Source organism: Cygnus olor, chromosome 17 (assembly GCF_009769625.2).
Source record: "Cygnus olor isolate bCygOlo1 chromosome 17, bCygOlo1.pri.v2, whole genome shotgun sequence".
Taxonomy (NCBI): Eukaryota; Metazoa; Chordata; class Aves; order Anseriformes; family Anatidae; genus Cygnus; species Cygnus olor.
The window spans coordinates 4551329-4567374 of NC_049185.1; the positions used below are offsets into that span (position 1 = coordinate 4551329).

At 41.3% G+C, this 16046-nt stretch overlaps 1 protein-coding gene across 6 annotated transcripts in view; it reads left to right on the forward strand.

The window, feature by feature from the left end:
* The first annotated feature begins 217 nt into the window (after positions 1 to 217).
* SFI1 (SFI1 centrin binding protein) overlaps positions 218 to 16046 on the forward strand; it is a 34453-nt gene continuing 18624 nt past the window's right edge. For 3 of the 6 annotated variants that reach the window (XM_040576958.1, XM_040576959.1, XM_040576963.1), the window contains exons 1-13: positions 218 to 326; positions 2013 to 2096; positions 3823 to 3999; positions 5002 to 5073; positions 7160 to 7267; positions 7567 to 7661; positions 9144 to 9261; positions 9507 to 9609; positions 10054 to 10210; positions 10988 to 11149; positions 11877 to 11947; positions 12367 to 12459; positions 12844 to 12941. In XM_040576958.1, the coding sequence (XP_040432892.1) occupies positions 2077 to 2096; positions 3823 to 3999; positions 5002 to 5073; positions 7160 to 7267; positions 7567 to 7661; positions 9144 to 9261; positions 9507 to 9609; positions 10054 to 10210; positions 10988 to 11149; positions 11877 to 11947; positions 12367 to 12459; positions 12844 to 12941 (1274 nt within the window). In that variant the 5' untranslated portion in view covers positions 218 to 326; positions 2013 to 2076. Of the gene's footprint in view, positions 327 to 1149; positions 1399 to 1478; positions 1835 to 2012; positions 2097 to 3822; positions 4000 to 5001; positions 5074 to 7159; positions 7268 to 7566; positions 7662 to 9143; positions 9262 to 9506; positions 9610 to 10053; positions 10211 to 10987; positions 11150 to 11876; positions 11948 to 12366; positions 12460 to 12843; positions 12942 to 16046 lie in introns of those variants that run through there. The other 3 variants (XM_040576960.1, XM_040576961.1, XM_040576962.1) reach the window with 3 other exon arrangements.

Consider the following 16046-nt stretch of genomic DNA (forward strand, 5'->3'; position numbering starts at 1 on the left):
CAGGCGCCCCGGGCCGGCGCCGTCCTCCCGCCCGCCTCCGCTCCGCTCCCCCTCACGCGGCCGCGGCCCCAGCCCCTCGCGCGCCCTCTCAGCTCCTCGCCCGCCTCTGGCTCCCCTCAGCCGCCGTAACCGGGGCCTTCCGCCGCCCGCCCCGCACCCATTTAACGACCCACGCGCAGGCGCGGAGCCGCGGGCTGGCGGCGGGGCTCCCCCGCGCGGCGCCTGACTGGAAAAAGGCGCTGAAGGGAGCGGGGCCGCGCCGCCACGCCGCTCGATGCGGTGCCTCACGGCGAGCCCCGCCGAGCAGCCGTCGCTTTGCCGCTGCGGTGCGTGAGGGAGCCCGCGGGGAGCGCTGAGGGCCTGCAGGCGCTGAGGGAGGGCAGCCCGGAGGGGGGGGGGCAGCGGTCGGGGTGCGGGGCGGCGGCGTGAGGGGAGGGCGGGAAGCGGGGACCGGGTTCTGTCAGTCAGTCAGGGCTGCGGGGCCCGTCAGGCAGCGGCACGGGACACTGTCAGCCCCGGGCCCCTGTCAGTCAGTCAGTCAGAGCTCCGGGCCCCGTCAGCACCGGCCCCCCGTCAGTCAGCGCCCCGGGCCCCTCTCAGCCCCATCCCCGGCCCCAGCCCCCGTGCCAGCCCGGCCGCCGAGAGGAGCGGCGGCGCCTCGCTGAGGGGCGCAGACCCGCGGAGCTGGGTGAATAAAAGCGGGGCTGCGGTGAATAAAAACGGCGTGCTTTTTTTAATTATTTTTTTATTTTTCCCTGTGATCTCCGGTCGAACATCGGCGTTACAAAGCGGAGTGAAATAAACAAACGTTCCTCGGTTTTGTCTTACTAGGCGGAGCGCTGCGTTCCGCGCAGGACTCGTAGCAGCGGGCTCACCGAGCGCCTGCTGGGGCGGCGGGGCGGCGCTGCACGGCCGCGGGGGGAGCTGCCTCCACGTTCCCCCGCTACCTCCACGGGCGCTGCCCCGGCGGGCCGGCACGCCGCTTCGGGCGGGGAAGCGTGTGCAAGGCACCGGCTGTTGTCCGCGGTGACCGCCGCAGCAGCTTGCACCTCCCGGCGGCGGCGGGTCCGGGGCGGGCACCGCTCCTCCGCCGCTGGGGGACGCTGCGGCGGCGGCGCTGCCGAGGGCGACGCTCCGGCCCCTCTCGGTGGCGGGGAGCGGGGCTTGGGCCTGAGGCCCCGCCCCGCGTCCCGTCGGCGGGCTCGCGCCTGGGGGTCTGAGGGGGTGTCTGAGGTGGCTCCTCGTGAGGAGGGAGAGCCTAGCCCGCAGGGCACTGAGGGAGGCTGGTCTAGTCCCCTGTTTCTCCGGCGTTCCTCCACAAGCACACCGAGCCATTAGGTTCTGGCTCGCTGCCTCTAAGGGGTTTCATCCAGGAGAGCTCAGGTCGGCTGCAGTGAGGTGTTTTTTTTTTTTTCTGTCACAACTTTAGCCTCGCAGCAATTTACATTCTGGATCTCATGTTTACAAGTAGGCGGCTGGTTATAAGTTCAGGTGATTTCACAGTCCTACTTCCTCTGAGGCCTTTGGCAGGTGTAAGGTGCTGTGTATACAGAAGGATTTGCTGCAGGTGGCAGGAATTTGCCATTTTCTTAATTTTTATCTTTTTGAAGGCAGCGGAGGCCAGTAGTTTAAAAAAGAAATCACTTCGGGCAGGTACTGATTTTCTACACCTAGACTATTGATTTAGTTCTAAATTGGGGAACATAACTTCCAGTCATCTCCATTTTCTACCATCTTTCCAGCACAGCTTTAGCTAGGCACAGTTGCTGGTTTAGGATCCAAACAGTTGTGCCTGTCCGTTACCAACAGACTGTGTCAGCATGGTATTATTCAGGTCAGCAAGGCTGTGCAGATGGATGCTTTTCATATTAAACACCTAGAAATGCACAATGCACAGTTTGTATGCAGGTTGGGTGAGATGAATTCCTGTCCTTCTTCAGAGAGTGCATTTAGCATAAATCCATTTGATAAATTCATGACAAATAACAAGAACTATTTTTTTTTGTCCAAAGCTAATAAACAACATTCCAGTGCAGCAAGTGCATTTATTTACTGCAGACTTGGAACTGTAGCAAAATGGAGAAATCCCAAAGCAGGTAAGTAATAATAGGATGCTGTCTTGTTAAAGACCTTGGCTACTTTTTTTCGTTATGACATCTTATGCATTCCATGGGATAGCAGAAAGTTATAGTCTCCGCGGAATGTTATTAACCAGAATGTGTTCCTCTTCTAGATAAATATAATAATAATTAAACAAGCAACAACAAAAGGCAAACAAAAGGATGACTTTGTGGGGGTTTACATTATCGTAGCACTATAGTATAAAAAAAATCTTCCTTGATCCTTAGACTTTAATGCAAAGCTTCTACATGTTTTATCAAAGCTTGAATACTTGCCTTTGGAACAGTTTGGAATGTTTTAGAGGTAATTGGACCTAATAGACATGTACAAAACCTTAGGCTGAAAACTACTTAACATAATTTTACAAGACCCTTAAACCCTTTTCTTCAAGGTGCATACAGTTGCCTTTACTGCATATTTTTATGTGCAGAGAATTCTTTTGTCTTCCAGATGGGGCCTACCTCTTTCAGAAAATATTCAAACAATATTTTATAGGAGCAGAAGGATTTCTGTCTCTTGCAAAATATAGGTCACTTTCTTTTGTTGGTTTTGTTTTATCTCCTTGCAGCTGGGTGGAACAAGGCAAAAATATTGTTTCCTCCTAGGAGGTTTTAACTAATAAACTGTAGGAAACTGCGTTGTTTGTTTGTTTTCAGTGATTTATTCTTCATGCTGTGAATACTCATTCTGTTGAACTCCTGAAACTTATTAGCATGGATTGTTCCAATAACTTTGTGGAAACAAGATTGTTTTTTTCTAACTGTAGCCATGTTTTTTCTAGCTCAGTTCAGGCAGTTACTAGGGTGAGATTTGAGACTGTTCTATTCTGTTGCCTGTTACGGAGTTCAAGAATGTGTTTGTGGTTCTAATGTGCAAATTTTCAGGGTGGTGGCAGTATTTGTTTTGGGAAAGAAGCTTCAATACAACTGGTCCAGCAAGTTTTATCTGGTTAGATTTTTTTATTATTCTTGTTTTCAGGAATTTATGAAGACAAAATACTTAGAATTCATAAAAACATAAGGTATTTTTCAGATCAGAAGTACATGTGAAAGTAAACTATATAATGGGTAAATATGCTTAATTTTGTTTTTTTAAGGATGGATTTGCGAAAATGGGAAGTTTTTTTTTTTTATGAATAAAAAAAAGTTCATTGAGTTACATTTAGTTCAAAAGTTACATTTAGTTCAAATATAAGCAAGGCTAGGAAAGAGCTCCTAGGAAAAGTGCGGTATGTATAAGTCAATTTCCAGTTAAAATGATCATTGAGAAATTCTCACCTCAGTTCCCTGGTCCTCGAGATGGTTTTTTAGCTGTAGACAGAAAAGCTTCATATGCTCAAGAATAAAAAGGCAGAAAAACACATTCAAAACTTTCTGCGAAGGCCTTAATTTTTATTGTATACGCACATGGGAGAGGAAGCACAAATGTGTTTTAGTACCTTTTCATTTCAATTTTAGAGGAGAAAGGAATTGTCTGTATCTCAATTACACTGAGTTGTCTTACTGCTCATCCTGGGGAAATGGCCTTAACATTCCAGAGATGAAGATAATGAAAAATGCCTGACAAAGAGACAATAAATATGTTTTAACATTGTGTAGCTGTTAACTTCTATATGTGATTGTACAAATTTTTATAAATTAATTTATTGAAATAATTCAGTTAACATAGCTTTACACAAAATATTTCTTCTTTTTCTTTAAGATTAAAGTGCCTCGAGGTGCATGAAATCCAACCGCTACCTAGGCCTGAAATACATGCAGCTGGGCAATCCGTTGCTTCCCAGCCTGACGGACAGTTTCAGGACAGAGGTTGTGACTGTCTGCATCAAGCTGGGTATACCTGGAATCGAGGAAGAAGGTTAAAAGAATTCCAGATCAGGTGATAAGTATATTACATATCTTTTACTGAATGGAGCAGGGGTGGGGGTCACCCCTGAAGAAGTTTGGGTTTAGTAGTAGAAGTGAAGGCTAAGGCAAAGGTTTTATTCACAGGTCTGTCAGGCAGTTCTGAAGATGTCTTGTGGTAAAGTGAAGACATGTATTAGCTCAAATTTCCTACATTTTTGATTTACTAATGTGAACAATGACTGTTTAACACTGTGTGTTACTAGTGGACTGCCAGGTATAATAATGTAGTCTTGCTCTCCTCCTGTGTTTCTTTATATTCCTTTGTTGAAGGAATCTTGACAAAGATGGGATGGTAATTGTTTGGAGATCAAAAGCCTAGTACTTTGTTGAACAAATGGAGCTGATGTAGCAGCTCAGGCTTGCTGAAAGAGGGAGGCCCTCTTCATGGCTGTGCGCTTTAATTGCTGTGTCAGCTTTCATGCTTATGGGGGCCATCTGTGAAGCAATTAACTCTTAAATCCATTTGAAAAAAAAAAGTGATAGTATCACAGTCGTAGATGAGTGAGTGGAACAGGCATCTGGAGAAGCAGAACTGCTGTGGGGGAGGTGGAAAGAAGGAACATCTCCCTCTTTCAGGGGTAAACATTAGATTGGCTCACTGTTCTGGAAATATGTCTGACACAGCTGGTTGACCAGAGAAATAGTAGCGTTACCTTTTCTAATCATGAAAAAGGCACCCCAGTTAACCAGCAGACTGCTATTCAGTATCACTGAGTGTAACTGGGCTGCTTGAAAATACCTTGTCAGCCTAGGTTTCCTAGGCAAGTGTGTCACTGACCTCATTATGTTTGTTGAGTAGACCTGTTAAAGGTACTAATTTCAGGATGTAGATATTTTGTATATGCATTTGATCTCTGTAGAGTCAGACCCTTAGTGTTATTACTGAAACTAGCCTAAAAGTTCGTATTTTTACTGCTGCCTGGAAGTTAACAGTGGTAGAGTCCAAGGATGCTAAACTTTTCTTATATTCCAGATGCCTAGCAAGGAAGTTCTTCTATCTGTGGGCAAAAAAGACATTTGGACAAGTTCTTCCTTCCAAAGCAAGGTAGATGAAGTTCCAGAAATTTAGATGTTTGTTGGTTTTGTGTTTTGTTTTTGTTTTTTTTTAGTATGGTTTAGTACTGTAACATTGGGCTAAGAGATGACTGGCTGTCAAGAAAATCTTTGGGTATCTTTTGAGATCATTTGAATACTTCTCTTACTCCTGTTTGTTGTTTTAATAGTTGTGGTTAAACTTCACTAACCATATCCAGAGGACCTGTAGTTGTCTTGATGAAGTTGAACTGTACGTGCATACAAATGATAGGGTATGAATGTGACACATGCTTTAAATGTAATGATTTTTCAAATTTATAAATAATCTGGAACACAAATAGATCTTGATCTTCAGTTCATTTCACTGTTTGCAGTGTTGTTCTTAATGTGTGTATCTATATATGTTTTGCTGCACTTTGCATCTGACTTCAAAATACCTGTAGCAGATGATTCATTTTTGTTGTTAGTGTTCAGCTACAAAAAATCAACACTTTGATACTCTTTTCTGCTTTAGTTTTAATTTGCATGTTCATTCTTGTTTTACCATGCCCCTGGGAACTGAGGCAGTTACCAGTGGAAAGACATGCATTTGTTTCAGTCAGAGTAAGATCAGGCCCTTTGTTGCCCAGTTTCACTGTACTCTGCTAAAAGTATTCTGACTGTGCCTGCCTTAGTTGGTAAAGGGAAGCTGTCCTGTGAACCTTGCTGTTCTTGCTATCCCATATACTGAATTTGCATTACTTGCTTTGGCTGTGTAAATTCAGGACAATTTTTTTTTGTTGCTGTTGTTGTTTTTTAGAATGAGTGGAAATATATTTTCTAAAGTTGAGAAAGGAATATAAGCAATAATTAAATGCCTTTTTAGAATCAGGAGTTGTCAGTTCTCCATAGCTTTTATTTACATGTTAGTTATATATTAGTGCACCAAGTAAAAAAAAAATGTATAGCTCATTCCTCTCTTTTCTTTCTTCTTTTTCTTTATTTTTTTTCCTGCTTGAGTGCTTGGAATGACTTAGCAACTTGGGGTAGGTAGCTATGAATTGCAACTTGTGAAAGGATTTGTATGTTTCACTGACAAACATCGAGGTATTCTGGACCTAATCCTGTTCATATTATAGGCAAGACCAATTTCATGAAGTTAGTCTGGGCTTCTTCTATGCTTTTTGTTTGTTAGCTTGTGTGTTTTGTGGGTCCTTCCATTTTCCTTCTCTCCATCCAAAATACAAACAGTTGAGAAAATTTTGGAAAGCATTCATACTCCAGCTGATGAAACTTCCACGTTTGTAAAATGTTGGTCAGGTCGTTTTGACCAAATGGAAAAATGTTTCAGAGAATATTTAAAAATAAAAAAGTGAATTGCTTGAATAATAGATGAGGACCCTTATTTTTAGTTAAAGAGAATTTTATCCTATGAGATAGGCGATCAAAATCCTAATTCCATCATATTGATTCTCTTCTACCTGAATTTTTAGTTGTTCGCAGTTCACTTGAAAAGTAGCATCACTTCTTACCTGGTCAGGTGTGATAATTAAATTTGGGTGTAGAAGTAGAGGCTGTTCTTCTGGGGTTCAAAGGATTTGGAGGCCATATGTGACTTGTAAATCCATTTTGTGCGTTAGCATCCATGCAGAAGGAGAAGGTAAACGAATAGATAAACAGCTTCATTTTTGGCATGGATAATGTGCAACTTCCTGAAGTAGTTTTTAAGCTTATTTAAGTGTTCTCTGGGAAGATCTTACATTTGGGATGACTTGAGATCAGTGTGCTGCTTCTAAGAACATGATGGAAATATCAAAGCATTATGAAATCTGCAAGCAGCTTTTGTATTTATTTTGATATGTAAAATATTTTATGTTAAAATAACTAAGACCAAAATTGGCAAGGAAAATATTTGCATCATTTAGTATTTAGAGCCAATGAACTGATTGCTTCTTGTCATACTTAAAGAGTCTTGGAATAGGTTGTCACGCTAGGGTAGCATGCAATTAGATGCTCTTAGGCTTATCAGACAAAATGAAAATCTGCATTGAATGTATTGGTGGTCAACCTGGAAACATGTTTGAAGTTTCCCATGTCCAAATCTTTCGCCTGCCTAGATGCTTTTATGACCAGAAGATTCTTCAAAAAACGTTCAGAGTGTGGAAGGAGCGGTGGCCTGTTTGCAGAGAAGGGAAGTTGATACTCAGAGCTGACAGCCATTACAGGTTTGTGAAATTGCTTTCTGTTACTGTGTGTATATAGCTATATGAGAAATTTTCCTTAGGTTCTGAAGAAGTTGTTAATACCAATGAACGATTAATATAGTAAAATGATACATCTAGGTCAAGAGCAATGTCTTCATTGTTTTTTTAATATTTCCCTCCCCCCCCTTTTTTTTTGTTTCTTAGGATGCAGTAAAAATTTCTTATCCGGCATATCTTCAGAGTGCAGCTGAACTTAAAAGAATCCTACGTCTAGGCATTGGTAGCTGTTACATCAAATGTTTTTTTTTATTATTTTTCAGGCACTTACTCCGCAATTTGATATTCAAGGCTTGGAGAGCTTATGTGTGCCAGCAACAGGGAAAGAGGAACAAATATTGTGTTGCAGAGTCTCATGGTAAGTGTAGAAGGGAGGTAATTACGTTTATTTGGGGACATGCTGAGATAGGAGTTTCCAAGGGAAATGTTTGCACAGAATCTCTGTCTCTTCCATATTTCTGTGCATTTAACTCCCCTACCCTATGAAAGCGCAATGTTTTTAGGTACAGATGGTTGACTGTCTAGAACTGGCGAGGGGGTTCTTTTTGATGTGCCACTGTGTAGCTATGTAGCTAGTTAGGGGCGTCAGCGAATAAGCTTAAGGGCCTCTCCATCTGGTCTCAATTGCATTTTTGTGTTTGTTTGTTTTTAACTTTATCACAATATGTGTTCAAACAAATAGCTTTGAATAGAATGTGTTATTGGAATTCTTCATCAACTGTGCATATAGAAATTAGAGCCTGATTCCTCATGGTATAAACTTAGCCACACGTATTCTACCTGTATTCACTATTCCTTCCAGCTTCTGCCATGCAGTTGAAAAGAAGCCCAAGCTTTTGAAGTGCTCCTAGTCTTATATAGCTCCTTTCTTCTGCATTGGATTTGTCCTGCTAGTGAAGTTGCCTATACTGATTGCAACTTCCTTCAGTTTTAGGGAATATCAATTTCCATGAAAGGAAAGATGACTCCCTTTTAAAGATGATACCATGATTTTGTTCTGTGTTGATTTACAAAATAACTGGTCTCTTTGCATATGAATGTTGCCTTGGAATATTATGTATTCTGGCATCTTTGGAAAGAAACTGATGGACTTTCTAGACTAAAGTAATTACAGGAGCATCTGTGTGTTACTTAGTCAAAATGACAGAAAAGTGACCTGTTTTAAGGTGGGTCAAAACTTGATTTACCAGATCAGAAAGAAATTTTCCAAATAAAAAAAGTATTTTTTGAGGTATAAATGTGAAGTAGCATAAAATCAGTGACATTTTTGATGATTTCTTTCTAATAACTTTGCTTCACTGATATCCGTTCTGACAAGCCAGACTTATATGAGGCAGGGCAGCACACTGGATGAAGTGGTAAGCTGGAATTCATGACACCTCTGATTTAGCCGTGTGACTGGCTTGCTAAACAAAGTTGGCTTGTTTCTGGTTGAGTTCTCTGTGATGTGAGAATAACTTGAAAAGTTACAGATGAACTTTTTTTTGAACTAACCAAAGAAAATCCTGCAATTCTCATTTAGGAAGATTGTTATGCTGAATATTGTTATCCAATTATACATCCTGTCAGAACCGAAGACAAAGCAATGACGTACTCTGATAATTCACACCGTTCTGAACAAGTGGCATGATCCTATCTTTGTTTCTTGTCCATTTGACTCCCTTTGCCAAGGGTGGATGGTTGCAGCTGTAACTCTGGTGGCTGTCATTTCAGGGTTTCCCACGAGGTGTCACTGCAGGCTGGGGGCCTGGAGGTCGACAGCGGATGGTGTTTACAGGGTGCTTAAAAATGCCAAATTCTTGCTTGAACTTACGATGCTGTAATTTTTTGTTTTGCACAGCAAAGAAGCAAAAACTGCTCAGGACCTGGCAGCATTGGCTGATTTATGTTGATGTTCAAAGGACAAAACAAAGTATGCAGACTGTGGCACTGGCATTCAGGGAAAGAAGCTGTTTGCGGTAAGAATGGAATGGAAACAGGCAGGGAGACACTGACCACAAGGCTGTGTTTTTACCCCATGTTCTGTGATCTTTTCCTGCAGTGGCTTTGTTTCATGTTTGATTTTTACTTGAATTCTTCTAGTATGCCTATAGACTGTGAATTTAAAAGGTGGTTATTCATACCTTTTCCAGTGAGAGGAAGGTGTTTTCTTGCACAAAACTATGGAACCTGCTTTTGAATGTCTGTAACATTGCTTTGGCAGCATATCATGGGCAGTGTGGAGAAGACGATGCTATCAGAAACATGCTGGACGTAAAATGAATGTTTTGGCTCTACAGCATTGGGCCCAGAGCCTACAGTTTCGAGTAAGTCCTAAGAACTCCTGCTGCTACCATTTCTAATGTTTAAATTGCACACAGATGTGACTAATACATTGCAGATCAATTAAAAAAAAAGTTGGATTTCTCATGGGAGAAGTGTGAAAGCATCAAACAAAACACACACACACCAAAAAAAAAGGAAAAATGTTTGCTATGGAAATTCTTTGTGTCTCTACCTTTTCTACGCTGATGCTGCTTTGGATATTTTAATGGACTGGAGTGAGAGGGCAGGCTATAAATGTAGAAGGAATGTCAGGGTATAAAATCAGCCTCCTAAAGGATGGAGGTCAGGGTCCATGGTTTACTTGCGAAACCGCGTTGCTCATGGCTTCCACTCTTGTACTTATGGAGAGAATTCTTTGTTCTACTTCCCTAATGTTGTCTGTCACCCTCTCCCCCCTTGCTGGCCTCCCTCAATTGTCCTGTCAGGCTTGGTTGCAGTGGCGAGAGCTGTATTTATTCATCCAGAACGACAAGCAGAAGGAGACTAAGGCAGTAACTCACCATCTGCACATGGAATTGAAGAAAAGCATGGAAGCATGGCTGGGATACTTAGAACTCCACAGAGCTAAGAAATGTCAGAATGGTGAGTGAAAATGGTGAGTTAGGGCAGAATAGGGCTCAGCCCCCTCGCTTAGGGCACAGCGATGTTTATTCTAGGAGACACTGTGGTGCTTCTTGTTGCTGCTGTCCCAACAGATGGTAAGATGCAACTTGGGCTGTACATTGCCACAGGCCTGGCTAGCTGAGGTTCTGTACTGAACTGTGAGGAAGATCACTTGTTTTCCATGTGATTTAAAAGAAAATGCTTTACTGTTCCCTTGAAGAAACATTGCAGACAAATTGCACATTGCAGATTATATTCTAAGATGTGTGAGAAGGATGTATTTGGGGCTATTATCAGTCAATCTGTGTGAAGATTTTCTTGGTAATTAGACAAATCGCAGCTCTTACAGGATGGTAAAGATTATTACACCAGTTCTTTTGTTTTTCCCTTGAAGTCACTGGGACAAGTTCAGACATTTGTGTGAATGCCTTTTGATTGGTGGTAGTGGAAAGACTTCAGCTTGGCTATCAGAAAACTAGTAACAGCAGAATACTGAAATGTGAGCTTGTGTCTATTGAACAAGAGACACAGTGGCACTTGTTAAATCAAGGGAAACTCATTTCCCTTCTTGAATCAGTACAATATGTTTCTGCTTTAAAATTGCCTTTGTGATCAAAAATAAATGTAGTCCATAGCTGAGTGTTAACTGAATTCTTACCACCATTTTCCAGTGCTAGGAGCTTCTGTTACTTCGGAACCTGAAATAAATGAGTCCAGGACAGGATAATTCATGAGTAATTTGTGTTTGTTTTCTAGAGCTAGCTCAAGAGCATCACCAAGGCAGGATAGTCCGTCAGTGTTTCTCAAATTGGCGGCAGTCATGGGAGTGCAGGAGAAGAGCACATGCTCACCAAAAGGAGATCGAAAAACTATCAGCAAGGATTGCTTTATGGAGAGCTTTTGCACGCTGGAAGCATTGTATCCATTTTCTATTGAGTTGCTAGCATTACTAAGGTTAAGAGCATTACTGCAGTGGGAGGATCTGGTTAATAAGCAGGAATATCATGTAGTAGCATGGTGTCCTGGTTTCAGTTAGGACAGAGTTAATTTTCCTCCTAGTAACTGGTAGGGTGTTATGTTTTGGATTAGGATGAGAAGAGCGCAGATAACATGCTGATGTTTTAATTGTTGTAGAGCAGTGCTTACACCAAGCCAAGGACTTTTCAGCTTCTCACTCTGTCCTGCTAGCGAGCAGGCTAGGGATGCACACCACACACATGGGTAACAAATGTATCGTTAGAAGGATGCATGTAAGGCTGTATTAACAATTAATAAAACTTGCAATCATAGTATGTTAGCCTTTTGATAGCTAAGAGCCTGCAGGAAAAAAATCTGCCTGCATATGATAAAAAAAATCTGTCATGCTGTCAGCATAAGTTACAATGAGATTGATTTTTATACCGTTCTTGTGTCAGAATTTTTCTTGAGCTGTCTTGTTGGCTACTACAGAACAGTGAATCAGAAATGTATTGCATTAAGACTGCAAAATCTAAAACTTGACTGTAATCAAAATATCTCCCTACAAATAACAGTGCAGGAAATTCAAATGTACTTTTAGATGAAGATGTAGTTCCCTTCTGTGGGAGGAGATTGTGTATTTATCAGGATGGGTGTTTGTGTAAAAGATGCTTTAACTCAGTAACAGATGTTGTGCTGTGTGTGGAAGAGAACCAGCAGTGGGAGCTGGCTGAAAAACATCACAGGCATCATCTACTGGTAAGAGCACCGTTACGTCAGGTGGAAGAGGTGGTAGAGAGAATTAAAATACTTGTGACTGGCATTGTGCCATGAACACTAACAATGGTGCAGGGGGATGTTTTTTGCCATGGTGAGTTTCCAAATCAGGTTTCCAAGTTCCAGATGTTACAGAATGCCAGTTGAATCCAGATGGGAAAGTTAGTTGTCTCACAGTAAAACCCTGGGAACGTGGAGGGGAATTTTAGTTTAGCTAGAGAAACAATGATTTGTGAGAGGAGATTGATGCATGGTTTTGTTGATGGCAAGATTGTAAATTTTAGATATTACAAGGAGTAGCATCAAATGTAGGTTGTCCGTAATATGCAGCCAGTTCTAAACCGATGAGTGCTTGCTGACTTGGATTTTGTGAAAGTTGTGTACATTTATTTCTGTTACAGAAACTTGGGTTTAAGGGTCTTCAGCAAAATGTCATGAACGCTCGTCTTCAGCAAATGAGAAAAAATCTGTCATACCGTCAGTATCAGATTACAGTGAGTTTGACTTTGTACTGTTCTTGTGTCAGGGTTTTTCTTGAGCTGTCCTATTGGTGTCTACTTCCAGCTACAAAATATTGCTTGTTAAATCAGTGGCTTTGTTCTAAATGCTAATAGCCACAGAAAATCTCTTGCCTGAGTCGACTGTCAATCTTAGGTATGTTATTTTAATTTTCTGATTTTAATGTTTATCATGACTTTTTATTTTGCCAGAACAAATTATAGCAGGTCATAGAAGAAGTTTGTGTTATGAAACAGTGCAGCATGCTGCAACAATGGTTGCCTGCTGCATGCAGTTTTCTTAGGACACTTAATCTCTCTTTCCGTTCTTCTCCTTCCTTTTATAGTTATGTTTTTCATATCTTTGTTGTTCCGTTTCAGGTGCTGCAGAAGTTCTGGAACGTCTGGAAGTCCCGTTTGGAAGAGAAGGAGGAAGAACAACAGCAGGCCTTAACATCCTTGGCTCATGCACGTTACAGGTATGCAGAGAAATATTCATATAAGTTTATACAAATGTGGGATTTGTGAGCCTTTGGTTCAGTTTTAAAATCTGCTAATACCTTTAGGAGCATGATCGTCTTGACGCAAATTGCTCTCATGTTTTCTGTGAATAATAGACAGTTGATAGCTCCTGCTTCTCTGTGAAGTGTGAGGGGGAGATGGATTAAGCCTAGCTATGAGACTCTTAATACTGGATACAAAAAATGGAAGTTGTCTTGTAACAGCAGTAGGTAGACAGAGCTCAAAGTTCTTGCTGCTACTTTACTTTGGGAGATTTTCTGATTTTTGATTTTGATTTTTGGATGAAGCTTAGCAGGGGAGAGCGAGACCTTTACCAGACAGGTCTGTGCTACTCAGTGCAGCATGCTGTCTTGTACAGTGCACAGATCCTGAAGCTAGAGCTGAAACTGAAAACATTTCAACCACAGTATTGTGGTGTTGCTCTCAAACAAATGAAGCCTATTGAGATATCCCCAAGTGAGCACGTTAGTGCAATAAACTACATAGATTTGCCTGGTTTAAATGAGGTGCAGAGTAACAAGGAAATGAAGGGAGGCCTTGCTGTGCCATGCATGCTTATAGGTGATGTTCTTTAGCTGTTTAGCACACCTCGCGTTCAAAAAGACATTTGATTTTTCTACAGTTCAGAGAACTACCTTGTGGCCTAATCAGAATCTTCCACACAATCAAATCTCTGTCTCATTTCTTCTAATCCTCCCAGCAGGGTTGGTTGAAAGTTGTAAAACTTCCTTGATTAAGAGAGACTAATATTACAAGAGAAAGTGGTATACTTGGTTCTGAGTTAGAGTTGATTCATGTTTAATTTTCAGGGCATCGTTATTGCACAAATCTCTCAAGCTGTGGCTATTCTCATGTCAAGTGGAGAAAGTTCAGGCAGGTGTGGGGTCTCCCTAGTGTTTCAGTAGATGTTATTGTCTGTGGACTGCATAGGTGATAGTGGTTTTGCTGAGCATGGGTTATTGAACAGAGTCTGCTACCATCTTTCTCTGAATCCTCTACTGACAGCTTGCTTTTATCATGCTCTGCAGGGCAGATGATGCTAATGCCATCTGAGCATCTGAGTCTAGAGGAACAATTGTAATTTGATTGTACTGGCTTTTATGTTAGACTGCTTCAAAGTAGCCTCTTCAGGTGCAAGATTCAGAGTGAAGCTTGGCGTCTAACTTGGAGTGGATAACAGTGTTGCACATCATTTGGCTTGGTTTTGGGGAGGAAAGGTTAAAAGGACTGAAATTACAAATACTTCTGCAATTTAGTCAGTTAAATAAAATAGAAAAATGATGTTCTGCTGGTCTGTTGTTGGTGAAGGGTAGCTTTTATATTTTTTTGTGCATTTTTATATTTTTATGCATTTTTTAATTTTTATTTTCTTTAGCAACTACTTGGATGGTTTCTTCTAATTCTTCCTTGCTGTAATAACTCATCACTAGGCATTGTCTTTTTACCCAATGCAGTTTTGGTTTTGATTTCAGGACCTCTCTTACAGGTCATGAACATAGCAATGTTCATAGTCCCTATGAATAGCACTGGATTACATGAGCCACTGAATATCCAAACTAAATGATTACAAGCTACTTGTATCATCTATTATTGCATTAACGAGGCACAGGTTATTTTGTCTTTCCTTCCTTGAGAGAAGTCATCAATGTATTTTCAATGTTAGAATCAAACCCATAAAGACAAATGTCTGTAATCTATTCTGAACTAACTAGGGTTATTTATTTCAGATAGTGTTGTTCTAAATCCCTTAGGAAATAGAGACTGTGGAAATCTTCTGAAAAGGCATCAGGCTTGTTGCGCCTCTTTAGAGACAATAAGTCAAAACTAATAGACATTTGGGGAATAAAATCTTGACAGCCTTTCAGGCATGGAAGTAGTTTAAGAACTGTGAACAACACTGGAGAGAGATGAAAAAAATGTTACTGTTCTTCCACACAGACTTATGATTGTTCTTATGAAATCAGTTTGTTACGAATGGTGTTTTGGGCTGCTTCAATGAGTCTTTAGTAACTATAGGCTTTATAAGATTCACTTAGGTTGCCTGATGAAAATAGAAATGCGCCTTGTAAAGAGTTCTTCAGGAGTCTTAGCTGCTTGTTCTTAATTTGTGGAAAACTGATTGCTTGATGTCTTGACTTCAGGATCACTTTGGTTTTGTTCAGAGGTCACTGAAGAAATATTACTCTGGTTACCTACCTTACAGTCAGTTGCAGTATGTGCAGTTAGATTCAATAAGAAACAAACAAGATGTAACTGTAAGCTTTAATTTTGGCTCCAAGACCAGTGTGATACTCATAGGAATAGAACCCAAACTCACAATGATGATATTGATTGTTTCACAAGTGTGGTCTTGCGCCAAAATAAATCGGTTACAATTGCTAGAGTTACTCCAGTTTAAGTTAGCAAGATTTCCAGTAATTTCACACTGCAGTTTCAGAGTTGCTTGATGATTCTGCTTTCTGTTGAAGTAAACGGATGCCATGGGTTCTCATCACCTCTTTAAAAATTCAGCCATTAGCCTTTGTCTCAGGCTATGACATATCTTACTGATTACTTTTATGGAGCCTCAGACACGCTCAGCAATTCTAAGATTGTGCATTTGTTCATTGTGGAAATCTGAGGGGGGTGGAAATACTGATGGAGAGAAAAAAATGTTCATCTTTTTTGGGATTCCTTAAAGACCTTACCTTGGTTTGTATTCTTAGCCTTGGACTCATCCCTAACCCTTCAGTTAGGGTCACAACTTCTCATGCTATTAAACCCTATCTCCCATTTTCTTTATTAGAAAACTAACAATTTTTATTTTCTTCTCTTGGAAGGGTAATGTTTGGAAACATTCTTAGAATGAATCTCCTCCTGGGACACTTTCCTGCATAAACTGGGAGGGAAAAAATGTTTTTTTTTTTTTAACATTGAATCTTCTTTCCTAGTAGACTTGGGAGCTTACAGCTTTCATTTGCAGAGGACAGTCACACCCTCTGTTTTAGATTGCGGTGTTTCTGTCAGAAGCCTGGTTTCACAATTGAAAAACAAGCTGCAGGAAGCTTGGTTTTCATTGGATA